The 27,916-nt window shown below is 42.9% G+C and overlaps 1 protein-coding gene across 3 annotated transcripts in view; it reads left to right on the top strand.

Annotated features, from left to right (window-relative positions):
• ITGB4 (integrin subunit beta 4) overlaps window positions 1-27,916 on the top strand; it is a 131,136-nt gene that overhangs the window by 50,055 nt on the left and 53,165 nt on the right. For all 3 annotated transcript variants that reach the window (XM_063960593.1, XM_063960591.1, XM_063960592.1), the window contains exons 8-30: window positions 2,426-2,689; window positions 3,275-3,364; window positions 4,678-4,800; window positions 4,970-5,137; window positions 6,118-6,194; window positions 6,763-6,974; window positions 8,108-8,211; window positions 8,464-8,562; window positions 9,072-9,201; window positions 9,370-9,492; window positions 9,599-9,705; window positions 10,048-10,081; window positions 10,454-10,639; window positions 10,745-10,848; window positions 11,536-11,594; window positions 11,678-11,701; window positions 11,988-12,136; window positions 13,527-13,706; window positions 13,886-14,034; window positions 14,990-15,197; window positions 15,483-15,631; window positions 18,709-18,889; window positions 19,111-19,248. In XM_063960593.1, the coding sequence (XP_063816663.1) occupies window positions 2,426-2,689; window positions 3,275-3,364; window positions 4,678-4,800; window positions 4,970-5,137; window positions 6,118-6,194; window positions 6,763-6,974; window positions 8,108-8,211; window positions 8,464-8,562; window positions 9,072-9,201; window positions 9,370-9,492; window positions 9,599-9,705; window positions 10,048-10,081; window positions 10,454-10,639; window positions 10,745-10,848; window positions 11,536-11,594; window positions 11,678-11,701; window positions 11,988-12,136; window positions 13,527-13,706; window positions 13,886-14,034; window positions 14,990-15,197; window positions 15,483-15,631; window positions 18,709-18,889; window positions 19,111-19,248 (3,058 nt within the window). The remainder of the gene's footprint in view (window positions 1-2,425; window positions 2,690-3,274; window positions 3,365-4,677; window positions 4,801-4,969; window positions 5,138-6,117; window positions 6,195-6,762; window positions 6,975-8,107; window positions 8,212-8,463; window positions 8,563-9,071; window positions 9,202-9,369; window positions 9,493-9,598; window positions 9,706-10,047; window positions 10,082-10,453; window positions 10,640-10,744; window positions 10,849-11,535; window positions 11,595-11,677; window positions 11,702-11,987; window positions 12,137-13,526; window positions 13,707-13,885; window positions 14,035-14,989; window positions 15,198-15,482; window positions 15,632-18,708; window positions 18,890-19,110; window positions 19,249-27,916) is intronic.

Here is a 27,916-nt window from a genome sequence, read left to right as displayed (position 1 = left end):
CAGTTTATCCCTTTATTATTTCACAGTTTAATTAATCCCCTTGCATGGTCTCTTTGTACTTTTTAGATTTAATTGATTGTGTTTCAATGTAATGTTTTCCCTGTACTGCGCTATAGTCACTTAGTGGCACTATATAATAACAGAAGTCATAACTGCAACTGCGCTCTGGACCCTTGTAGGCTTGGTCATTAACCCCTGTTTGCAGTGGGTCACATTGAAATTCGATTTTTTGCAAACAAGGAGGATGCTAAAAGCCTCCATGTTCATCAGTTTAGAGAAGTAACTGGTCAGACACACAGGACGAGCATCTAGGAATAGAACAAGTTACCGCAGTCAGTGATGTCCTTTGAGACTACCAGTCTACTGCTCAATATCAGTAAGCAGCACTAACCTCTTCAGCTGCTCTACCCATGCCTTTGCGAAGGCTGTGCTTGGGGTTGCCACTATTTCATAATAATGGAGTGTCTCCGACTCAGTAAAATCCGTGATCGCGTACGCGACAGCGGAGCTGTAGCTGCAGAGAGTTATGTAGCATGGAGAATGTCCTGGGGGAGCTGCTGGCTGCACATGCTCTGCCATAGAAGCTCCCTCCGTCCACACAGTGCCACCCGTCTGTTCCCGCCTCCCGGACCCTCATGGTACAGTACTGTATATGCAATATGTATACAGTATGTCAAGTTTCTGTGTATGTATCTATGTATGTGTGTTGTATTGAACAAGTCACAAAAACAAACCGACATTCCGAGGCACGTGGCCCCGTGTTTACCTTGAAAAAGGGGCCACAAGCCTCGAAACGTTGGTTTGTTTTTGTGACTTGTTCAATACAGCTTTTTCACTATGGAAGTCCCTGAGTGCCGCTGCCTATTCTTGACTATATATATGTATATATAATATATATATGTGTGTGTGTGTGTGTGTGTATACATATATATATATATATATATATACACAGTATATAGATATATATTTGCACATATACACACATACATATGGAAACCCCACTGACTAGATCCTTCGTTTGCCCCTGTAAATGAATTCAGTGGTGCCCTTCAGTGGCTGGCGCCCCTAGGCAGCCGCCTAAAGCTGCCTAATGGTAGAGCCAGCCCTGACAAGTGGTATGATCAGAGCCGTAACTAGTCTTTTTGGTGCTCTGTGCCAGAAAGAGAATTGCCCCCCCACCTCCCCCCCACACACACACACATTTTTCCAATAGAGCTATAAGGCGCATGCCTCGCGAGGATGATGCATGACAATATTGACCCCAGAAAAAAGCCCATGCTATAATGCCCCTTCCAACACACACGCACTCGAGCATATCCATGAAGTGTACAGCCACACATCCAATCTCTTGTAGCCACATGCTACATAGATCTGCCCAGCCACAATGCTGATCACCCCTTCACAAAGTTCAAGGTAAGCTTTAAATAGTTAACACTCACCAGCTTGGAATTCTCTAGTCTTCTATGCAAAGGCAGATAGCTCAATAAATAAAGGGTCCGACTGCAATGTAATAGGCAATGGGTTTGAACCCTGGGCATGTCAGCATCCCGAAATGTAATAAAGGACAGTGCAACTGAACAACAAAGTGCTCTCAAGTCAAGTCCATGAATGCTGTATAGGTATTAATAACAGAAGGGGTGGGCGTAGGAGACAGGGACGGTCAGGAGATGCTGGGATTCAAAAAGAGGGGAAGCTGCAAGTGAAAGTAATTGGATCATTCATAATTGACAAGTGCTGCCAACAGGGCCCCCTACCCTGCAGCGCTATGGGCGGAGCACACTCCTCACACACCTAGTTACAGCCCTGGGTATGATATATAGATTGTAAGCTCCACTGGGGCAGGGATTGCTGTGAATTACTAACCATTATCTGTAAAGTGCGGCATAATATGTGTTCGCTATATAAATAACTGTTAATAACTTTCATGTATATTAAATGGTTATTATACTGTAAAATATTTCTACAACATTTATTATAACATGTAATTTGTTTCAAAAAGCACTGACCATGAATTTACATTTTATTGGGCAGAGTCAGTTAGCCTTGCCTGTAGCTCTGCTTTTTGATTACTGTCGCAACACCGTGCAGTAAACCCCAGAGGGTGCACTTTAACTCAGATAAGTGCCCCCCCTGGAGTTTACCGTGTGGGATAATTCCATAACTACGGGCACTTAACCCAGGAGCTATGGGTTAAAGCAAGTTAGCCTCAGGGTTACTGTGAGCGGAAATTGCCCAGTAATTGACTAGCTGTGGGCATTAGGCCCAGAGCTGGAGCCGTGTGGTGTATCCCAGTGATCCTGCATCATGGAGAGATTAAGCTCTCAGCTTGTCATAATGGGCAATGTAAGAAAATGTAGGACTGAATGCATTATGAGAGTGCCGTGATACTGCTTTACGCCTATAGTAACAAGATGTCTCCCCACAGAATCAAATCGGATGGAGACAGGGAAGCACTCACATCCTGGTCTTCTCCACGGAGTCAGCGTTTCATTATGAGGCTGATGGAATGAACGTCCTAGATGGGATACTGAGGAGAAATGATGAGCAGTGCCATCTGGATCAAACTGGCCTTTATACTTATGACACCTATCAGGATTATCCATCAATTCCCACTCTTGTTCGACTTCTTGCAAAGAATAACATCATACCAATCTTTGCTGTCACCGATTATTCCTACAGCTACTATGATGTAAGTGGTACATGGAAGTTGGTGGAAGCCGTCATTTTAGTCAGGATTCCCATAAATGATGTATCCAAAATATAATGCCACAATAGGCTAATACCGCGTTTTGTATGTCTGATATTACTCATGCTAACACAGACAAAGGTTGCTACACAAGAAAACATCAGTATACTATACACATTCAGCCAAAGCCTGTCTCCTGGGGAATTTTATGCTGTGCACAATCTATAGGGTTAGGTGTATTATGTCAACATTCATAATGTCAATGTGTAGAATGGCAACATGTATTTTGTACATTTAACCCATAAATAATACTGGAGGACTTTTAATGTGTATTAATTTCTGGAATCGCTGTGCTTCAGTAATCTTATTTTGTGCTTTTCTGCATATTTACTTTCTGAGATATATATATAATAGCTATCAGGAAACAATAAAGTAAAATTTGATACAAACTGATTCCCAGTCAGTGGTAAAAAGCTGTCAGTGCCACAAATATTCCACGGTGTATAGTTTATCCCATATATTGATGATAAAAATTGACCCTGCTGTCCTAGTCCAAATCAAATGTAGAATCTTTTTTTTTTCTCATAGAAATTAAGCAAGTACTTTAAGGTGTCTGAAATTGGAGAGCTGCAGGAGGATTCTTCTAACATAGTGCAGCTGCTGGAAGAGGCTTTCAAGGTAAGAGAGGACTTCTGTTACTAGGTGTCACTCCATTGCAGATGGCCGACTGAATGATGGATGTTTAATACCTATTAAACCTATGTTGGGTGGGTTATATTGTTTCTGTGCAGGGTATATACTGGCTGCTTTATTTTTACACTGCAATTTAGATTTCAGTTTGAACACACCACACCCAAATCTAACTCTCTCTGCACATGTTACATCTGCCCCCCCTGCAGTGCACATGGGGGGTCATTCCGAGTTGTTCGCTCGTTAGTTTTTTTTCGCAACGGAGCGATTAGTCGCAAACTGCGCATGCGAAATGTTCGCAGTGCGCCTGCGCCAAGTAAATTAGCACAAAAGTTTGGTATTTTACTCACGGCCTAACGAAGATTTTTCATCGTTCTGGTGATCGGAGTGTGATTGACAGGAAGTGGGTGTTTCTGGGCGGAAACTGGCCGTTTTATGGGAGTGTGCGGAAAAACGCAGGCGTTTCAGGGAAAAACGCGGGAGTGGCTGGAGAAACGGGGGAGTGTCTGGGCGAACGCTGGGTGTGTTTGTGACGTCAAACCAGGAACGAAACTGACTGAACTGATCGCAGTGTAGGAGTAAGTGTCGAGCTACTCAGAAACTGCTAAGAAATTTCTATTTGCAATTCTGCTAATCTTTCGTTCGCAATTCTGCTATGCTAAGATTCACTCCCAGTAGGCGGCGGCTTAGCGTGTGCAATGCTGCTAAAAGCAGCTAGCGAGCGAACAACTCGGAATGAGGGCCCTGGTTTTACCCAACTGCTAACAAATTACTGCTGCGATCAACTCTGAATTAGGCCCCTGATCCAAAGATTAGCTGTCCCCGCAATCCCTATCACCTTGTAGCAGTGAATCTTTGCACTACTGAGTCTGTATATACTACGTCAGTTTATACTATGCAATGTTTCAGTCTGGATGTGGATATTTTTCAATCAGTTGAAAGGAAAATAAATATTCATGGACTCAAGTGTTGATATAAATTGAAGTAAATAAAGTGCATGATATAAATGTTAGTTAATAATAGTGTGTGAATGTGGATTGCTGCCACTTTGTACTGAAAGTTGGGCATACTTCAGATTATTATTGCTGGTTGTGTGTTGTATCACTGCGGCATAAACTTTAAAGCTATATGCCTGTATGGTTCAGCTTAGGAAATCAGTGACGTAAGGTTAAATAAGGTTAAATTCTCAAGGACATTAAATGGCTGCTTCCATGATTGTGAATAGGTGATAGATGCACTTTATGCATCATGTTTTGATTGAATTTTTAAATAATCTGTACTAACATTAAATTTATTCGTAGCAAATCCGCTCCAGGATGGACATCAGAGATGATAACACTCCACGTTCCTTGAATATTACAGTCTCATCAGAAACCGCAAAACTGACTGAGGCTGGGTCTTTCCAGGTGACCCGTGGTGAAGTGGTGAGTATCACAAGACAAAAGCAATAGCTGGAAGCATATTAGGATTAATTAAAATTATTTTATGGAACTTCTTAAATAAACTGTTTAGTTTTAGTAGTTATTGTACATCATGATCATTATGTAGGAAAGTGGATAATGACAAAATGACTTTATTTGTTGCTTCTTTCAGGGGACATTCAAGGTTAATGTGAAGGCTCTGGAGCAAGTGGGTGGGCAGAATGTTTGTAACCTTCCCATGAAGGACCAATCAGGCAATGTCATCCTCAAGCCATCCACATTTACAAATGGCCTGCAGATTGATGCCTCCGTCTTGTGTGATGTGTGTCCTTGTGAGCTGGTGAGTGTGTATGTTCTGTAGACTTGAGATATAGATGTATGTATAGGGCCTGTTTGCAGTGTTGAACACAAATTGGGCATATGTGCACCCGCATTGCTTACACGGAACAAGTTGCGTACATATGTGTACATGTGAATGGTCACATGTTCATCTCTATATCAGGACAATTATGCATGTGTTAGTATGCTTAGAGTACTGTCACATAAGCCTTTCTACAAACACAGAAAGTTCCCTGCTCTCCATATTCCATTAGATGTCATAGGGGTATATTCAATTGAAGTCGGATCAATTCCGACATTCATTTGTCGGAATGGATCCGACCTGGCGTATTCAATGGACATCTCAATTCGACCTTTACAAAAGTCAAATTGAGATGCCGGGGGGGGGGGGGGGGGGGGAGTGTGGGGGGGTGGAAGAGCCGTGGGCAGACGGGTGAGAGCAGCACTAGAGCAGCGGCTATATAGCCAATGCTGTAGCGCTGCTCTCCCCCATTTGCCCGCGGCTCTCCCCCGTCCCTCCTGTCTCACAGCCGCCGCTCCGTTCCCCATCACAGCCGCCGCCGCTCCCCTTCTTCCCCTCTCTCACAGCAGCCGCCGCTCTCCGTCTCCCCCTCTCTCGCCGCCGCTCTCCGTCTCCCCCTCTCTCACAGCCGCCGCTCACCACAGCGTCCACCCGGCTCCAGCAAGCGAGATATCGCTTGCTGGAGACGGGTGGACGCTGCTGTGAGCGACGGCTGTCCTCCAGCGTTGCTCACCCCGTCCCCGCCTCGACTCTCCCCGTCTCCGGCGCTGCAGTCCCCATCTCATTCAACTTTTTTTAAAGTCGAACTGAGATGGTCGAAAAGGGGGCCAAAACCTGTCAAACCTCTTATTAAGAAGAAGAACCTCTTATTAAGAAGAAGACTAGGGATTTGGTGGCTGTCATTCTGTTGTTTTTTCTTTATTCCTGGGTTTCACCTTTTATTTTTTTTCCATCTGTAGCAAAAAGAAGTAAATTCTCTAAAGTGCAATGGAAATGGGAACTTTGTATGTGGACAGTGTGAGTGCAAGGGCACCTGGTAAGATAATTGTTGAGCTTTGCTCTATGGACATATAGAACACTACAATTTGTGCATTTTCTATATTTGTTTCTGCTTATACTGTATATGGATGTGGTTTTGTAGAATGTGGCATCTCTTTATGAATATGCTAAATAATCCCTGGATTTTAGTTATTATATATGTACTGGTTACTAGCCCATCAAAGTGACGGAACAACATAACAGTAATGTCAGTGGTGGCGGCTGTGCGTGCCTGAACGGAGCAACACTTGAATTGCTCCATCCGGCGCGATCTAGTGGCCGCCGGCGTGCAAAATACTTGAATTCACCCAATGAGGTGAGAAGCAGCGTTAGCCTTTTATTACATATGATAAAGATAGTGTTAATCTGCCCTGGATATAGATTTGTATATATAGTTTTGTTTTTGTGTCTGATTATCTTGTTAATATATGAAGGTAACAGTTGGATTTATTCTTACTAGGCCTGTGTCTGAGCTCTGATTGTATAGTCATTTTTTTGGGAAGGATAAATGATAACATATTATAGATTGTGAGTTTGCTCAGGTGATATATTCTTGTGTTTCCCAGGAGGGGAGAGTTCTGTAATTGTTCATCTGGGCAAACCATAGACAGCCAGTCATGCGTGGCTCCTGGACACAAGGAAATCTGCTCAGGACAAGGAGAGTGCCTGTGTGGGGCTTGCCAGTGTTACTCGGAATCCACAGACCACCAGTATCAAGGGGAATTCTGCCAGTTCAATAATTTCCAGTGCCCACGTACAAGCGGCTTCATGTGCAATGGTAAGAGCACTGTTGGTTACTCTGCAGCTGCTGCCTTGTAGCTGATAGGTGTCACTGCTTTTATAGGCCATCACACAAGGCACTCTTTGTTCTCCCACAGAAATGAGTGGTGTCTCTTAGGATCTAGTTCTAAAGTAGCTCATGTAGATTGGAACTTATTGTATAGTGTACACAACTCAAGTGGTTGAGTGTCATAAAGGAATTGGAGCACATACAGATGGGTCCTCATACACCTAGTATCACTGGGGTCTATATTTACTAAGCCTTGGATGGAGATAAAGTGAATGGAGATAAAGTACCAGCCAATCAGCTCCTAACTGCCTTGTCACAGGCTGGGTTTGAAAAATTACAGGAGCCGATTGGCTGATACTTTATCTCCGTTCACTTTATCTCCGTCCAAGGCTTCGTAAATAGACCCCATATATCACATATATGGCGCTAGACGCCTGGTGCGGCTGAGATATACCGTCTTTTTCTTGAAATTTAGCATCTTATTCGCAGACGAAGCAAAATACCACTCAGAGCGTGTCAGAGACGCTGAGCTGTGACTTTACCTGCACAGGAATCAGTTTTAAATGCATACAAAGTCTCAGATGAAGCATAACCAAACTTGGCATGAGAAAAAAACACGGTCGCTGAATCATAACGCTTCATGCACAGATTCAGTCTCAGTCACACACACATATACAAATGTCGCACATCAAATTGGTCAGTGCAAGCTTGCAATATAGTTGTGTCGCTTCAATGCACATTTTAAGTGAGAAAGGCACTATGGACCTGGCGCACTGAAATGTGCTATTTGCAGCGACTACAGCAACAGTGTATGGGGGCATATCTGTAGTACACAATAAAGAAATAGCCACTGTAGCCTGCAGATGTAAGACGGTAAAACTGTCTAAGAAGAGGCAAAAGGATAAATAACAATACATTAAAGACTCATGCCATTGTTATAATCAACAAGCAGGGAATTTGCATTTTAAAACCATAGGGAAAAATCTGTCTTCATTTGAGATTTTGCCGCCATGGCAATGCAGACTTATAACAGTGTAGCATCGGATATGGCGTAACTAACCATTAGAATATGAGCTGCAAGAACAATGTCAAGCTCAACATGTGATTCTTGTATCTTGTAGATAGAGGACATTGTTACATGGGAGCCTGTGTGTGTAAGTCTGGATGGGAAGGACCTGGATGTGAGTGCCCAATCAGCAATCAGACCTGCCTGGATAGGAATGGGGTGAGTATGGGTAAAAGTAAGGGGGGGAGGGGCAAGGGTTTTTCGAGAGTGGTGAATGAGCATGGAAAGAAAATGCATACTAGAGTCCAAAGTGATATCTTACATCATGCTGAAAACCAAGCGTAGTAAAATATTGGTGTGATTGTTTTTATTCGGTAATTTTGTGGCATTAAAAATGATTGATTTAGGAGGCTAACATACAGTACAGCATCGAAATGTAAGACTAATCTGATACAATCTCTCTATCTGCAGGGTTTGTGTAACAACCGAGGGAGGTGTGTGTGCGGACGCTGCCAGTGTGACTCCGAGTTCCAATTCACAGACGCCATGTGTGAATTTAGTAGCTCATTGGTATGTCCACTGCAGGCCCAAAGAAGATTCATTGTGTTTTCCTCATGCAACAAGTATGACTACCTGGACATACAGCACTCTGCACAGTGGCAGCTCACCTAATGCCACATATAAAATATGTATGATGCATTGATGAATTGTGGAAGCTAATGTAAACAAAAATATTAAAGAATATCCTCAAATAAAATAAAATATAAAAAAATCATAAGCAAAAAACCCACTGACAATTGGAAAAAGCCTGGCAATGTTAAAGTCTGGCTATTGTCATTGTATAGTAAGGACTTTACATGCCTACATACAAGAACTATGAGGCGTTTTGTACTCATAGCATTTAGGACACATTAAACATGTTCTAGTGCATAGCTGTAATGTAAACACATGGGAACGAAGCATAAGGACCTAGTAATATGAATACTGAATTAATTTCAGACACCTAGTAATATGAATCTTATATATTTTATATGGCTATATGACTAATATAATGTTCTGTTATTGCTGTGTATGAGTAGCGCCTATTGGGAGCATGTGAGGATGTAAGAACATGTGTGCAGTGCCAGGCGTGGGGCACTGGAGAGAAGAAGGGCAAAACATGTGAAGGCTGCGAAATCAAGATAAAGATGGTGGATGAGCTCACAAAAGGTACAGTCATATAGATAGCTGCCTCTAGCCCTGTGAACATGGAATCTGTTATTCTAGGTGTGATACAGCAAACATCATGGAGATATTATGTTATAATTGCACTTCAATCACAGTTCCAGTTGCTGACATGTTCTCAATGTTTTCTCTACCTCTTCCTGTTCCTGGTAGTTGATGACAGGACAGAGAAATGCTCTTTCCGTGATGAAGAGGACGACTGTACCTATCATTACACGGTTGAGGGAATAGGTTCCGTATTATCTAACTACACTGTGATGGTGCAGGAAAAAAAAGGTCAGAAGCGTTTCCCATTCTGTATCCACTGCCCATCGTTCTTAGTGCACTTACTCCTTTCTGGCAGATACATGCTCATAGCAGAAATTCCTCTTGTCATCTACAGAGTGCCCTCCGGGTGCCTTTCTTTGGCTCATTCCTCTCCTCATATTCCTGATGCTCCTCCTTGGCCTGTTACTTCTGCTGTGCTGGAAATACTGTGCCTGCTGCAAGGTAACAATGAGACTTGTGACAGCAGACAGTGCTGGAGGGGTATAATTAATCTAAGATGCTGAAGAAGTAAGGATAACACTGGAAAGTACAGAATAATATAGGAAACACAAGGGGTTGGAAAGGACTTACCTTAGAAGAAAATAATTGGAAAAAAAAAAAAAAAATGCACGTGGCCTGTTAGCAGATTCTTTACACCACTTGAATTATAGTGTAATGCCCAAAACAAATCGTTACAGTATTTTAAAAAGTCTAGACTTTATGTACTTCGCATTCAATAAATTAATTATTGTCCCTATGTCGCAGTTTTGAACCATGTTTCTTTTTTATTATATTTTTTTACAGGCTTGTCTAGCTCTACTGCCCTGCTGTGGACAAGGTAAGGGGTAACCTGACCAACATGACCACTTTATCTCTGTCCACTTTATCACTCTCCAAGGCTTAAAACATCTCTTCTATCCCACTTAATAGAAGATTTTATTATCCAAGACATATTTTACTAGGGTACTGTCTAATTACAAGGGGCCTAGTCATTATACGAATTAGGTTTTTAATTCACTGCGAGTGCCAGAGCAATTTATCAGAGACAGCTAATCCGAAAATCAGCTGTTCCTGCGAATCACTAAAATTGCCATTACCATTTATTTGTTCTAAGCCAGGTACCAGCGGCTCACCTGTAGATGTACTTGAAACTCAAATGGATAGTTTGTTGCTTTACAGATCAATATAGACACTCTGCTCTTTTCTCTAGGACGCTCAGTGGGATTTAAGGAAGACCACTACATGCTACGGCAAAGTCTGATGGCATCTGATTACCTGAACACGCCTCTTGCAAGAACTGGCAGCTTGAAAGGCGGGGACACTGTTAGATGGAAGATCACAAACAATGTTCATCGCCCCCCTCCTGCACAAGGAGAGTTGAACCCTAAGGAGTTGGGTATGAGACAAAAAATAGATGAGATAGGAACAGAATAAGCATGTGGTATAGGTAAGAATGGGAAGGAAAGCAAACTGTATCCTTTTTTCTTCTCCTCTTCTTTAGTCCCATATGGCGTCTCACTGCGATTGGCTCGACTTTTTACTGAAAACCTGTCCAAGCCTCAGACAAGGGAATGTGACCAACTGCGCCGAGAAGTTGAGGAAACGGTGAGAAACAATGGAAATTTCGCTTAATATTCACACTAAAACTTGACAGCCAGATCCTTACAGTACTACTATTGTTATTTCTGAAAGTTACTATCCCAAGTATTGCCACTGAAATACTGACTTGTTTTTCTCAGTTTCTCAATTTGATTTTTTGACTAAAAGTTGCAGATCTATGGGGGAGATGTACTAAGCCTTGAAGAGTGATAAAGTGGAGAGAGATTACAGCCTGTAACATGGTAGTTAAGAGCTGATTGGCTGGTACTTTATCTCCGTTCACTTTATTTCTCTCCAAGGCTTAGTACATAGACTCCATAGCCTGTAACATGGAAGTTAGAAGCTGACTGGCTGGTACTTTTAAATCTCTGTCAACTTTATCTCACTCCAAAGCTTAGTACATATGCCCTAAAGTGCAAGCCAATCAGCTGCTGTCATGTTACAGGCTGCGTTTAAAAAGTGTCAGGAGCTGATTGGTTGGTAGTTTATCTCTTTCCAAGGCTTAGTACATCTGCTCCTTAAGTGAAAACTGAGGCAAGGAATCTATCCTGTTGTCTTCGTATTTTATACTGCCCATGGCGAGTACTAAGCCTCATTACATTATAGCATACCCATGCTCCACACATCTATTTGGGCGGCCAGGACCCCATGTCAGGGAATGGTGATTCTCACTACATACTTCTTTCTCCTTAGCTGAACGAGGTATATAAAGTGATACCTGGAACTCACAAGGTGAAGCAGACATCCTTCCGGTAAGACTGCCTTCTGTGTAACAATAATATTTTCACCTCACTACATACATGAGATTGAAGTCACTCTCTTTATTTCCATTTAGGCTGCAGTCCAATGCCGGCAAAAGGTACAAAGAGATGTCGCTATTGTTTTTCTTGTTCCTTCTGTTTATACAGAAACATTAAACACGCAATGAGGGTCATTTTTGCAGAAGAAATCTTGCATTATGTTGAACCCCCCCCCCCCCCCCCACCATTCCACACACCATTATAAGCTCATCATTAAAAATATGCAATCCTGTAAAATCAGACACGAGGCTGTTACTGCTGATCTGTGAGGACACCATTGTACTCATGAGTCTTATGCGTCCCTCTCTTGTAAATGACTCTGACTTATAACAAAATTGTCTTCAGGCAGGATCACACAATCACAGACACAGTGTTAATGGCTCCACGGGAGGCCGAACCTGAAATTGTAAAAGTCACAGAGAAGCATGTCACACAGGAGGCATTCCAAGACATGAAGGTCACCCCTGGGTACTATACAGTGACATCCGACCGAGGTAAGAACGAAAGGGTAAATTGGCTAAAGATCTTTTTTGTTCGATCAACAGCAACAGGATGGGGGTTATTTATGAAGAGTCGGGTTGTAAAACCCGTCATTGTGGGTCATGTTTCTGCCCGTTATTTAAAAGGGCAATGCTTCTACTAGTAAGACATACTAGTAGAAGCATTGTCGGCAGAAATACAACCCAAATTTATGGGTTTTAACAACCCAACTTAAATAAACCCTGGTATTTCAGGAGCAAAATTCCATATTTACTAAAAAGGCGAGTTTTGATCACTTTTAAAGCCAATTCCGATGTTGGTCAATTTTTTTTTTTATTTTTTTTAAGTCTAAAGTGAGTGAGTTTTTTGTCAGTTCCATTCAAAATCGACTGCAAATATGCAAATAAATAAATAAATCAGTCAATGATCGACTACCACTTCCTGCTGATTTTCTATTTGACAAAACATGCAACATGCAAGAAGCTGCTGTGGTTCCTCTATTTCTGGTTTGCATGCATCGCCGCTTGTAGGATGCCTGCGATAGATTGCATATATCTCTGATGGTAGGATGCCTGCGATGGTTTGTGTACATCCCCGATAATTGGATGCCTGCGCAGTGCCCCCTGAGCCATTGAGAGATGCTATGGCGATCGCAGCTGTGATTGTGCATGCTGAAGATGTGCGAAATTATGCAAAAAGACCAGCAGCGCTGAAAAGAACAGAGACGCTCACCAGAGCCACCTCAAAGGCAGAGTGACTGCGTACACATTCACAGTGCACACCCTGGTTCTTCCATAATCATCAGCTTAAGTAAATCAATGGCAAGCAGCATGGCAGCCTGAACAGAGACGCCCAAACACGGCCGCTACAGGACAGCGTTCAGTGCTCAAAAATGGTGCCTGTCAATCACTCTACGTGATGGTTAGCGCTATTAGACTTTGGCATATGCGCAGTGCAAAGCATACACATGCGTAATTTAACAATAATTGCTCAATTGCAAAAACATTGGCATAGCGTCCGTCATCCCTTCTTTCATAGGCATCATAATGAAGGTTTAGGCAATTGAATGTGTTTTAGAAGTTTATTAGTCTATTGTTTGGTCGATTTTTATAATCAATTTTACAGATTGACTGTTAGTAAATCTCTGATTTGCATGTAAACCCCCCTTTAAAACATACATTTTTATTATTTATTTATTTATTTTTTCAAAGCCCGATCTTGACCAGTGTTTGTTTGATATATTCCTTTAGTAAATCTCTGATTTGCAAAATCAGCCAAAAATCGGTGGAAAAACACAAAATCAGTCAAAATCAATTTTCATAAATATACGAAGGCTCTTTAACTGCAGCCTAAACTTTGTCATTACACTTCCCCATCTATGTGATCACTCTGTGTCTATTGTAGATGCCCATGGGCTGGTGGAGTTCCAGGAAGGCGTGGAACTAGTGGATGTTCGAGTTCCACTCTTCATCAGGCCAGAGGATGATGATGAAAAGCAGCTGCTAGTGGAAGCTCTAGATGTTCCTACAGGAATTGCCCGCCTGGGACGAAAAAATGTTAACATTACCATCATCAAAGAGCAAGGTGGGAGTTATGACATTATTATATACAGTATGCACGGCAGACCTGGATATATGTTTTTCTGTAAATGAATGCAAATTAATTATAATTATAATAGCCTATTATATGCCAGAAATCATTTAACATGGTCCCTGGAATGATCTCTAATTACTATTAATCTTCATGACAACTCTCTATTGCAGCTAAAAGTATTGTGACCTTTGTGAAGCCAGCGTACACATACAGCCGCCTGGACCAAATGGCCCGTGTTCCGCTGTCACGTGAGATTCTGCAGAGTGGCAAGTCACAAGTCGCCTACCGATCACAGGATCTGACTGCTCGCGAGGGGAAGGTGGGCACAGCACTAATGGAGAACTGAGGGGTCTATTTACTAAGCCTTGGATGGAGATAAATACGACGGAGATAAAGTTCCAGCCAATCGGCTCCTAACTGTCATTTTTCAAACCCAGCCTGTGACATGGCAGTTAGTAGCTGATTGGCTGGGACTTTATCTCCGTCGGATTTATCTCCATCCAAGGCTTAGTAAATAGACCCCTGAATCTCTAATTGTGCGCAAATCTGTGATTTGATTACTTTGCAGCATGTTGATGAGATGATGCAGATAAGATTACCCTAGGGCAGTGGTTCCCAAACTGTGTGCCTAGCCACCCTGGGGTGCCTCAGGACACTATCAGGGGTGCCTTGGATTGGTGGTCCAGGACCAATTCAAACTATTTCTGGTCAAAGTAATAGACAAAACCAGTGCTGGTGGCTACCAATTATATAACATGAGGACAAACAGAAGCAAATATTGTCCCGCAACACACTAAAGAAACTAAGGATCCACACTAAAGAAACTAAGGATCCACACTAAAGAAACTAAGGATCCACACTAAAGAAACTAAGGATCCACACTAAAGAAACTAAGGATCCACACTAAAGAAACTAAGGATCCACACTAAAGAAACTAAGGATCCACACTAAAGAAACTAAGGATGACATATAAACATAAATTACTTATTGTTTTCTAAAATTCTCAATAAGAAACTTTTGGCCTAGGGGTGCCGTGAAAACATTCTGATACTCTAGGGCTCCGTGATTCAAAAACGTTTGGGAACAGCTGCCCTAGGGTCTTTTGTGGGATAATGCAGTTCTTCAACAAATAGTTTTTGTCAATTTACATTTCCACTTTAATGCAGAGTGAAAATATAGAATTTCTGTTACATTAGATGTTGGTACAGTCCCTGTAATTGTCCCCAGTTAACTCCTGTATAATCCTTTTTTTTATATTTTTTGTTTTGTTTTAGGATTATGCATTCTCAGAGGGTGAGGTCACATTCCAAGCGGATGAAACTCAGTCAGAAATCTTGGTTCCGCTACTCGGCCGATCAGAGGTGGATACATTGCTGGGAAACCGGCAGGTCAAACAATTCCGGTTGGAGCTGAGCAATCCAAAGTATGGTGCCAAAATTGGCAAGTACCCACAGTGTACCATCACTATTGATGACAGTGCAGGTGAGCTATTCTGAAACTTGAACAACTGTTTACAGTTCTATGAAAAACCTAAAAGATTTATTAATTAAGGGAGTACAAATATGCCTAGCAATCAATCAATCAATCAATCAATCAATCAATCAATCAGAAATTAACTTTAATCAATTTATTACATGTAATACAGTGAAAGTAGATGCATGATTTGCTCTGGGTCTTTGAACTTCTGTTCTTTTGTGGTTTATCACCTTCAGTGACAGTAGTTAGTTTTTTTAATACTTTGTCCCCTTATGTGATTTAACCCTGCAGAAGTTGTGCAGAAGACGATGCCAACGCAGTCTCTCCAGTCACCACGTGGGAAGATAGCTGCTCCTGCGAACCTAAGTGCCCAGGCTGTTAGCGCTAGGAAAATCCGCGCCAACTGGATGCCTCCACCGGGAAAAATTGCTGGGTACAAAGTAAGCAAATCTTGGTGGACCGGTATTTGTATGATAAGCCAACGTTGGAAGAGCTGCATTAATCACCTTAAAATAACATTATATGAGCCAGTCTTATTCAAACGCGTCCCCCCGCATGTCAGAGAATCTGACTGTAGATGTGCATCAGCTCTAAACCCCCCCCTTGGTGCGTTCAGGGACAGACATCATAGTGCACAATCATGTGCTAACAATAACATATCACGTTCCATAGACATGAGTGGTCATCCCTACTGGGATCAGCAAAAGATGAATTAATGGGGCTGATCTGTCAAGGGTTATATAAGTAGAAAATATGAGCCATAATGACAGGGGGTAATACTATCTTTTTCATACTTGCTGACTTTCTGGCTACACCCTGCTCAACAGGAAGGTGGGTATCAGTATAGGTGGGCAGTGCGGGGGGCGTGGAGGCACACCCGCGTAATCGCAGCCCCGCACCTCGTTATATAATGCCCATGTTAGTGCATTGTAAAGCGGGGAGCGGGCCTATGATGGCACATCATGGCCTCACCCACTTTCGCACAGCGAGTTGGCGGACGATAGGAAGTGTATGTGTGGGTGACTGACCAGTTCCGGGAGACGTGCCTTCTTTTCCGGGTTGCCAGGATTTTTGTGAGCCATTCCAGGAGAATAGGCAAGTATAATCTAGTTTATACCAAAAAATGAGAGAGAAACCAGTGGACACAATGGCAAGGAAATAAAAGGGAGCACTGGCATCAAGAACCTCAAGATTATAGTGTGTGGTAAATTGGAAATTTATGTTACAATAATCAAGGTAAAGAGAATACAAGACAACACATTATATTAGAAAATAAGATATTACCACTGACTGACCATTTTCATAATACAATCCTGTGTGTGTCTCAGGACAGACTACAATTTGGTGACATATGGAAGTCCAAAGTGCCTGGTTCTGATCACACAGATATTGATCAAAATGATAGTAGAACCGTGCAGATTTGACTGTAAATGATACTGATAGCTTTTGTGTCAGCAGAAGACCTTGCACATGTCATTGAAGGTCATCTGCCGACATAAACTTCTACCTAGACAGAATGAGGTCTGCATGTCGACGGTCACAATGTCGACATTCATAATGTTGAGATTTACGATGTCGTCATTTAAATGTAGACAGCTAATATGTAGGGGTTGCAAAATATTGATATGTTCAGAATGTCCACATCACGAATGTCCACAAGTGAAATGCCAACATTTTGCGAAATACCGACATTAGGTTTAGTGTTAGGGTTAGCTTTAGGGCAGTGCTTCTCAAACTGTTTTGAATCACGGCGCCCTGGAGTATCAGAATTTTTTTCACGGCACCCCTAGGACAGAAAGAAATATTACATTAGTAGATCGCGTTTATATGTCATCCTTAGGTTCAATTGTGTGGTGAGGGACAAGATTTGCTTCTGTTTGTCCACATATGTTATGATTGGCAGCCACCAGCACTGGTTTTGTCTATTACATTGGCCACAAATAATTTTAATTGGTCCTGGACCACGAACCCAGTGCACCCCTGCAAGTGTCCTGAGGCACCCCAGGGTGTCACAGCACACAGTTTGAGAACCACTGCTTTAGGGTTTGGATAGAACCAGGCTTAGCAGTACTTACTGCCGGAACAGCAGTACCACTGATTAGCATGTCAGCATTTCCTTAGTATCAACTTGCTGGACATGTCGACATTGTGATCATCGATAAAATATACTGAACCCCACACAGACTGTATTGAATTTGGATCTGGTGAGAATGGACTGTGCACCATGCAGTCTCGACCTGGGCAATACAATGATTAAATTGTCGCACCAGATATACACTATGGGGGTCATTCTGAGTTGATCGCTCGCTAGCTACTTTTTGCAGCCATGCAAATGCATAGTCACCACCCACAGGGGAGTATATTTTAGCTTTGCAAATGTGTGATCTCATGTGCAGCCGAGCAGGACGACAAAGTTTTTTGCAGTTTCTGAGTAGCTCTGAACTTACTCAGCCCTTGCGATCACTTCAGCCTGTTCAGGCCCGGAATTGACATCAGACACCCGCCTTGCAAACGCCCGGATATGCCAGTGTTTTTCCAAACGAACCCAGAAAACAGTTAGTTGACACCCACAAACGCCCTCTTCCTGTCAATCTCCTTGTGATCGGCTGTGTGAATAGATTCTTCATTAAATCCATCGCCCAGCTATGATTCACTTTGTACCCATACGACGCACGTGCGCATTGCGGTGCATACACATGCGCAGTAGTAACCTGATCACTGCACTGTGAAAAACGCCAGCGAGCGATCAACTCGGAATGACCCCCAATGTGGCTTTCTTAATTACCTACATTTTCCGTAGACTTTGTTGGAATCCCCTCCGAATGTCTATGGCATTGTAGCTAAAGGATGGGGAGCAGACTAGACATTCTAGAACCTTAACAAGAAGCTCAGCTCACATTTCCATTTGATTTTTGACTCTCCTTTGGGTGTTTCTATAGTGAGCCACCTAAGGCAGCTGTATCAGTCAACAAGTTTTGGTGGTCTGTAAAATGAAGGGGTTGGAATTGAAATGCCGGCGGTCAGAAGACCGAAAGCGGCATCCCAATGATCAAAATCCTGACAGGGTAAGGAAAGGGAAGGCCCCCTAATCCTAACCCTCCCTTCTAGCAGCCTAAACCTAACCCTTCAACCTCTGCAGCCTAAGCCTGACCTCCCCCCACACACCCTGCAGCTTACCAGTGGTCCGGCAGATGCTCGTTCGGGATCCTGGCGGCCCGGGATCCTAGTGGCCGGGATTCTGGCGCCAGGCTGGTGACCCTATTCGGGATGCCAGTGTTGGCATTCCAAGTAGTGTCGGTGTTCTGACTGCCGGTTTCGCGACCGCTGAAATCCTGACCGGATCCCAAATGAAAGCATTTTATTTAAAAATTGCTAATTTCTTCATTACAAAACGCCTGTATTATGATAGTTAAAAATAATTATTTCTCAAGAATATGGACTTTGATTAAAGATTGTTTGAAATATCCTTGTATTGTTCCTTTATTAATTATCTGTAAATGAAATAATCCTGCCATAGGTTCGGTACTGGATTCAAGGAGATTCTGAGTCAGATGCCACTGTAGTAGACACCAAGGTGCCTTCAGCAGAGCTGGTCAACCTATATCCGTACTGTGACTATGAGATGCGAGTGTGTGCCTACAACACCCAGGAGGAGGGCCCTTATACAGACATAGTGACCTGCCAGACCCTTGAGGATGGTGAGGATGCCGAAAATTAGCTGTTTTAAACATTATCTTATGAAACATTGGCGCCACGCTGTACTGTCTACTTTATTATCTGTTGTACATGCTGAAAGAACAGTTTTTGCATGGGATTTAGTGACCAGAGGCCAACTCTCGTAATATATTCCACTATAAGATGATCTGTGATAGGTTCAGTTGGCATAGTTGTAAATAGTTCCTCCATTTTTCTCCTCTAGTCCCAAGTGAACCAGGCCGCCTGGCTTTCAATGTCATTTCAAGCACAGTTACACAGTTGAGCTGGGCAGAATCCGCTGAGACCAACGGCAATATTATAGCTTATGAAGTTAACTATGGCATGGTCAACGAGGACAACCGTAAGTATATACCCCAGTATTTTATCTACCGTCTGTCATCTTTTCCGCCTCCTACTTTGCACTTCAGTTGATACCAGCAATTAAATTATCACCTATATTGTTACCGAGAGCTGAACGGGGTGTGGGCACTGGGGAAAGAGGGGTGACCAAATCAAGGAGGTGTGGTCACACCCCCTCCCATGTTTTTAATTCATTATATGTGCGGCACTGCACAGTGTCACTATGTGCTGCAAAAAGGGAAAATTGTCCCCATCAAAACCACAATTTAAATCATAATCAACTTTTACCTAAAGATCAACATAGCTGAATATGTTCATCTCTTAGATAATTAAGTAAATATTTAGTTAATGTGCACGAGTGCTCTCCTGATTTACCTGGGGAGGGAATCAATGTATACAGGACCAAAGAGGTTCATATATATAGATATATATATATATATATATATATATATCTATCTATCTCCTATATAATAGCCCAGATCTGTGACTGTGTGTATATCACTGGGCGGAGTTAGAGTCAGAGAGTCACAGATCTGGCCAAATATACACATATATACAACACACAGCCCCATATACAGTCCCATGTATCTACCCGGTGCCGCCTGGAGGGACCATCCCGATCCTCCCGGTGTCCCCTCTGCAGAACTTTGTTGCTTGAAGTGAAGTTTGCAGACCTTTCCCAGCCTCCTCCCTGCTACATCCCTGTGTCCGGCCCCGCTGACTGTCTACTGCATGGTAGCCAGGAGGACAGAACCCTGTGACCGGAGAATATGGGATCTGCAACGCCATTAGCCGACGTGCTCCCCAGTCAGTGAGCCCCTGTGAGACCCGGGACGTGGCACGATGCTGCCGGTGATCCTGGTGCTGCTGCTGGGGTCCGCCCGCTGCGCCTCTGCCACCTAGGACACAGCTGTAGACAGTCTGGGATATGACAGTACGGATGGGGTAATGGTTAGCATTACTGCCTCACAGCACTGAGGTAATGGGTTTGATTCCCACCATGACCCTTACTGTGCGGAGTTTGTATATTCTCCCCGCGCTTGCGTGGGTTTCCTCCCACAATCCAAAAATATACTGGTAGGTTAATTGGCTCCCAACAAAATTAACCCTAGCGTGAATGTGTGTGTGTACATGTGATAGGGAATATAGATTGTGACAATTCTAAATTCCTTTGTCGTATAAACAACCCTTTATGAAGTCTAAGAACACTGTACGCTGTTTACTTAAGAAGTACCGCAAGGGTACGCTATTTGCGTAACGATCGCTCAGCCATAGGCGAGACGCTCAAGCGTCACGTTCGCTCACGGCCCAGTGATCACAGGACAGCACGTTGTTGGCTATGACTAGAGTAATGATTCGCTATGGCGTAGCGGACGCTCGTGACCACGAGGAGATCACCAGCGGCGCAGACGCTCACAACGCTATACCTTTATGTTTAAACCTTATACCAATGAAATACACAGAATAACTTAATGTGGATACAGGGTGTAAGTGCAACCTTGTGTAACCTGACTAACTACAAAGCTGCTTGAGCGTCACCGACGCTCAAGTGAACACTTAACACTATAGAAAATACACAGATACTGGTTTAGGGTCCAAAGCCTATTAACTGTATTATATCTAATATACTTGTAAAAGGGGATAACAGTACAAATGATACACTACAATATAACAGAGACTTCCTAACCAAAATACAATACTATCTAATACAATTCAATACTAGTCTAGGGGAGATGTGAGGGAAAGAGAAGGAAGAGAGAGAGAGAGAGAGAGAGAGAGAGAGAGAGAGAGAGAGAGAGAGAGAGAGAGAGAGATTGGCTCACAGTAAGACAATGATTACGGAGAGAAAACTTACGCACAAGGGGAAACGATCGCATGCGCCTGGACATCCAGCACCCGATTTTCAGCAATGAGAACCGTTGAAGAGTGAGAGCTGGATGTGGTCGGCCTGCCTATTTATGCCCCACACACAATGCAATCCAATGGTCCCTACAATCTTGTCGTCCATTGGACACAGGAATCCGGCTTCGCATCATAACAAAAGGTCATAGGTTGATTCATACAGGTGGGCTGTGACGATTTCCAACAGCTCAGGTGGGTGGGAAACTGGGTTTCCCGCCGCATACCTGAGTATGTGTAAATAATAGAAATGGACATAAACTTCTTATGTCCATAACTATTCGCACGAGCGATTAATACGCTCCAAACCAACACCGGAATATTGCTAATTTAATACTCTTCCGATGGGTACCAAACACTGCTATATGATTCCTGTTAGACCCTTCGTACCATACAAAGAGGGATTCCTCCGTTCAGGGACGTTCTATGTTAACTAAACTTTCAGAAATCATTAAAGGGATCATGATCTACAAACTACATTAATTGTGAAAATGTGTAACGAATGAGTCGCACGCTACGACTACATAAACTCTACCGTAAATACGCATACCGTGCGCCCGTGGGTGCACGCTATTGCGGGTATGCGCCTTCACGGGAGAGCGTACGCATGCGCAGCGCGGACCAGTGTGCGGTGCAAATATGGCAACGTGCATAGAGATATTTTTCTGACTTTGACAGTCCACCCTTTGGCAGTCAATAATAACTGCCACCTTCTAAAACATTTCAAAAGGAGAAAAATATATGTCAGGGGTTAATTCATTTCCATGGTTGGGTAGGGGAGAAGAGTGGAGTAGGTGTGAAGAGGGTATGACCTAGTGTGATAGCAGAAGCATGTGTGTATGAGTCCATGTTTGGGGGGTCATGTATCATCGTGCCGTACGTGTGGTAAATCAAGCTTCGAGGTATTGCGAAGTATACATTTGAATTCCTTCTTATCCTGTGGTACAGGTCTGTGGATGGGCTGTCAAACTTTACCGAGCTCTTTTCGGATTTTTTTTTTTTTTTTGAACAAAATGGGGAGCACATTTTAGTTGATGATACATGAATGGGGGAATATGTGATTGTTGATATCTGTGCCTGTATTCCCTATACTATGTGTGTTATTACCTGAGGGTTGTAGAGATGAAAATGAAGAACACTTATGGAAAATGCAATGATATTCTATGTCAGGGAAATGTACATCTGTCGTCGAAGTTGTGTTCGGTATCTGTTGAGAGTCGTCTTCTTTGCGCTGTATTGCTCCTTGGGCATGAGCAAATAGCTTTGTCAGTGCCATCAGATTTACAGAAAATGTTGGGCTAGCGTGAGTTTAAAAGTACTAGGGAAACTGGGGATCCATGGCAAAGTTCATCAAGTGTCCATATCATAGGTTGTCAAAACTTCATCTTTGGTGCTTGTCTGTTGTCTGTATACATCTCGTCTCGTCAGCTTCCTCGTCCAAGGGGGTCTTTGTATCTTGGAGAAAAACAGAAAAACAGGTGAAAGAAACGGACCGTATAATCGCATTTTCATCACATTCTGGTTTCTATCGTTGGGTCATAAATCAAATCCAGGTTAATTACGGTTTCCTCACTCCTCAAGCTCATCACTTTTGTACTTTGTTTGCACCTCATTAAAGCCTGCCCGCATCTAAATATCAATCCAATCGATATAACGACACCCAAGATACATAGTAGAAACTTTTCAACATCCATTATGACTCCTTGAGCCCAGTCTCCTAAACCGGAGAACCAATTTCGCGGGTTCAACCATGACACCCAACCAGTCAGCTCATTACCTACAGCAGCAAGGGTGAGATTGTGTTTTCGACGAAATTCCCACTTTAATTGCAGAATATCGTCCATCTTTTGGTCTATGACCTCTACCGGATCCTCGGTGCTATTTGTGATATACGTGCAACACTTTATGCCGTACTGTGTTGCCAATGCAACACAATGTCCGCCTGTTACTGCTGTAAGATAATTAAGAACCATCCTATGCTGAACTAGTTCTGTTTTATAAGCTTGAAGTTCTCTTCCAGTGTATCTGAATGTGTCATCATACATTTCAGTGATATTATCTAACAAATTGGCGAGTGCGGAAATGTATCTATAATTCATCACTCCTCGAGCGGTGCGAGTGAAATCTAACGCTACCAGAACCTGAATCCCGGTGGATTCATGGATAGGATCAGAGGCCGGATGCTCTAACCCAGGCCTGGCAGTTGTCTTTTAACTCGGTGCTCGTAATGAGTGTGAGTATAAGGAGCTTGGGCACCACGGTGTATGTCCTTCATTTTGTCATGTGTTACAGTCATCACTTCAGGCAATACTTTTCCAATATAACACAATCCTTCAGAGTTTGGGGCAAGCCACTTGTACGCCTTTCTCCCGCATATGAAATATGCATCATCGGGGAGAACATATGGGACGGAGAAGGACATTACCATGTTACACACCTTCCAGGTGAACTCTCCTGACCCTAATTCTTCCATCTGCTTAATGCACGTATCAGTTTGTACGATATGTGCACAGTATCCTGGTGATACCTCTCCAACTCTAGTAATCCTATTTCCTAAGGTATATCGATACCGGAAAGATTTTCCTCTACTGGCTATGTGGCGTACCAGCTCTGTATCTGTAGGCATTCTATCTGCTCTGTGTGAAAAGGTCATGGTAAGGTTGCTCCATGACACTTCCCAATTTCCCGGCTTACGGGGATTGGAGATATTAAAACATAAGAGGGACCTATCCACATGGTATTGGTGGAGCTTCAAACTAGGAGGGCTGGAGATGTTAAACCTCCGGTCCACCGGTCTCCCACCACTTAGCTCAAGTACCTCCCCTACCGTTAAAGGAAATGGTACTAGCCCTGATTTGCTGTGACCCTGAGGTACTTGAGAACCTACCCAACAATCTGTCTCATTTAACACGCTACCCACTAAGGAGTGATAGTCACTCAATGGATGCCGGTCCATATGGTTATTAAAACTGGATTGGCATTATTGTTACCGAGCCTACAGATACAGTTTTCTTTTTGAACCAACAATCCTTCAAAGAAAATGTTTACAGATAACATGGTTGTTAGATCGTGCCCGGTACTCGCCTTTGCTTGGTGATTGGGTTGCTATTGGAAATTTACACCTCCGTCTCAGTCATCAGGACCTTTCTGGACCCTTTCTCGACCTCACTGGTACTCTCACCGAAACAGACTGCTCTGGTCAACATCATGGTTAACGGGAAAATCCATATCACAGTCTCTTGGGGCAAGTCCATCTTACAGGAGGAGAAAAGAAGAAATTTGTAAAGGGGGTATAAGAAAACAGTTTGAGGGGGAGAGAACTTGTTACGATAATAAGTTCTCTCGTCTTGTTGTTCTTCTTGTTCTGCTGTCCTCTCAAAGGTGCTGTCTCTCAGTTTTCCAAACGAACATTCTGGTGATGCAATATTCCTTCCTAACCGGCGATCTTTCTGTAAGGAGAAAAAAAATCTGGCATTACCATTGGTCCAACTGAGGGGTGACATACCATCTTTAAACCATGGAAACATGAGTGGGAAGAGAGAGACAACAAAAAAAACAAAAGAGATAGAGAACAATTCATGTGCATATATACATTACATAACTCGACAATAACCACCAATAAGAAAAGAGAAACAAAGCATTTTTAAACATTGTCAACATTAAGAAAACATTGTCAGACTTATTAGGCTGTCATATCTATGTGTCTAATGGTCTCCTTGAGCAGTCCCTCCCCACCAGCACCTGCATTACTCCACTGTCTGTATCTGGGCAGAAATACATTGCGGCGGAGGTCATGCTGGGGTTTGGTAGACTTCTGCAAGGACCAAGTGGATATGCAATGTGTGAATTCTTACCACTACTAGTCAGAGATGGGGATAGAGAGAGAGAGAAAAACATTTTTCACAAATACATTTACAACTTTTCACCTGGTCATTCCTGTGTCTTCAGTGAATGACCTCCCACTTTATTAACCGTTACCTCAGGCTTGCCTCCATTCCTAATAATCACCTTTCCTGCCTATGTGATCCCTGATTATAATGGTGTGTGTCGTAATTTTGCTCATTTCTTGGTCTAGGGGGTCTAACTTTATGTGGGTTATTACAGTTGCTGGCATAATGCCCTTCTCTCCTACAATGATAACAAATCCTGGGTTTCCTCCACGTGTCAATGACCTGAGGTTTTGGTTGATTTGATGCCTCCTCAAACGCTCGGATGCTCATCATCATCAATCGTTTCCCCTGTACTTCCCTGATTCCTTGGATTTTATGATTATGGTGTTGTCTTTCTCTTGATCTACAATCTCTTGCAAAATGTCCCTTTTTATGACAATTGTAACAGACTTCCATATCTGGATTTTTCGCAGGGGTGTGGGGCTTTTGTTGGGGTGGTCTTGTGGTTTGGGCCTGTATATTTGCTGCCATTAACTTATCTCTTTGTGACTCTCTGTATCTGGTGATATTCTGATCATGATTGATGACGGCCTCTCTTAGTGTGGTCACCGAGATATCTCTCCAGTTTGGGTTGGTGGTCTGTACCCTTGTTTTTAATTCATCTTTTAAACCATTCATTAATACCTTAACCGCTATTCCTTTATGTTGTGCATTTGTCTTGATGTCTGCGATCCCAGTGTTTCTAGCCATTATTTGCAGTGCTCGATTGAAATAATTAGAAACATTTTCCCTTTCGTTTTGCCTTATGGAGAAAATGTCATTCCACTTGACAGTAGCTGGGAAATATATTCCTAACTGTCGGTTAATCTGCCTAATACATTCCTGATTGTGTTCCTCCATACAAGGTACCTCCGTGTTTAATTTACAATCAGCAATGAATTTTTCAGGGTCAACCCTGGAGGGCAAACATGCCCTCAGCACTGTCCGCCACTCTTTGTTGGTGGGTTCTGTGGCGTTTCCTAGTTCTTTAATAAACTTTTGACATTTGGCTAGATTTTTCCTAGGATCAGGAAATTCAGACATAATTGATCTCAATTCGGTCCGGGACCAGAGACAGCGCATTGCACTGTCCTTGACGGGAATGATTCCCTGATCGTCAGTCTTCCCATTGGGGACTGAGATCACCCTGGCCAGATCGAGCTCAGTTACATCATCTGGTGTTGGTCTTACATTTTGGGGTACATCTGTTTGTGCGTGATATGAAACATTGTACGTACCTGTGGACACGACCTCACCTGACCCTCCGTTAGGGGGTTCGATTATTGCCTTTACCAATTTGGTCGCGTCCACCTGGATGGCTTTTGTGATGGTTGCTGGAAGAGGTGCTGACATCGTTCTGGGTTCACTTTCTTGTTTGTATTCCTTAGGGAAGTTTGACATGGGGTGCAACTTGCACAGGTTAATAGTTGTACATTCAACAGTATTACAATAATCATTGTTACAGTTATTACACTTATTCTTATAATCTATACTACAGTTGCTAAGAGCGTTTTTATTGTTTAACCTTGTGCTTTTCTCTCCGCAATCAACTCCTCCCCCGATGCCATTATCTCTCCTCTCAGAAAAGTCAATTGAATCTCTTTGTAATTTACCTTCCTGTTGCCCTAACTGCAAATAATCATAATGTTTACTTCGTCCCTTTGTTGGTTCAATGAGACATATCCTCCTCCTTAAATTTTGTAACACTTCTGGACTGGAGCTACCTATTCTTGGGAATTTCTCCCTGTCTTGTACAGTCATTCTCTCCCATTCATCACATAAAACTTCAGCGTGATTTCCATATTTCTCACACATCACATATCGTGCCGACCCGACTGGCCGGTTCCCTAAATCAACCCGAACCGAGGTTGATCGCCCCCTACCTGAACAAATGGCCCCCATAATCTGCAGGTGTTGCTTATTCCTCCTTGGATCTTTATCTCAAGGTTTTCAGCGAACCCTTACAAACAAACCAAGATGTCCTGGGCAGGCCGGCGGTGGTGGTTTATCAAGTACCCCACTTACTTCTCGCCCACGTTGGCCAGTACTGCAATCACTGTAACCAGAGCTGCTGTACCCAACCCAGGGCCCCTGTGAACCTTTATTTACTGGAACATGTGAGGGTTACCCGAAGGACACTTACTCTTTCCAGTAAAGTTGGGGTTGTTAGATAGTTCCTGAGTGACCAGCGAACTTCCCTTTTAAAAATAAAAAATTACACAAATCACGTCAGAATGTACAAATAGCGTTTGTGACCACTTTACTCTAATGGTATTAGGTCAGATTACTAACTACTGCACACAATTACGTGCGGTCCAATCGTTCAGTACATAAGCACTACCTGTTATGTACTGAGAGATTAATGGAATCGATGTTTCCGGCCGCGATTCCTTCAGCATGAGCTTATGGCCTATATGGGTTCTGCACCAACACCCCAGGCGTTGTGCCTCTTGTACCTTTATAGCGGACCTTTTAGTACCTTGTGACCTCCTGGTCTTGTTACCTTATGACCTCCTGGTCTTGTTACCTTATGACCTCCTGGTCTTGTTACCTTATGACCTCCTGGTCTTGTTACCTTATGACCCGCTATACTCTAATGCTCAAATATTATTTAACCAGGGATGCCTCCCTAGCCACCGTATATGTCACTTACACGTATGTCCCTTGACGAGTACCCGACTTTCCTTTTGGTTCAACCTCTAAGTTATATAAACTTATGTGATAAAAAAAAAACACACTCACTCAACACATGTACACTTTGTTTCTATATCTATTTCTGCGCAGAAATTGTCTTCAGTCCAACTGTGTTACCAATTAGGAGCAGGATCTGTTAAACTAAAT

Source organism: Pseudophryne corroboree, chromosome 3 (assembly GCF_028390025.1).
Source record: "Pseudophryne corroboree isolate aPseCor3 chromosome 3, aPseCor3.hap2, whole genome shotgun sequence".
NCBI lineage: Eukaryota > Metazoa > Chordata > Amphibia > Anura > Myobatrachidae > Pseudophryne > Pseudophryne corroboree.
The sequence above is the reverse complement of the archived record's forward strand: the minus strand, read 5'-3'. Positions and strand labels throughout refer to the sequence as shown.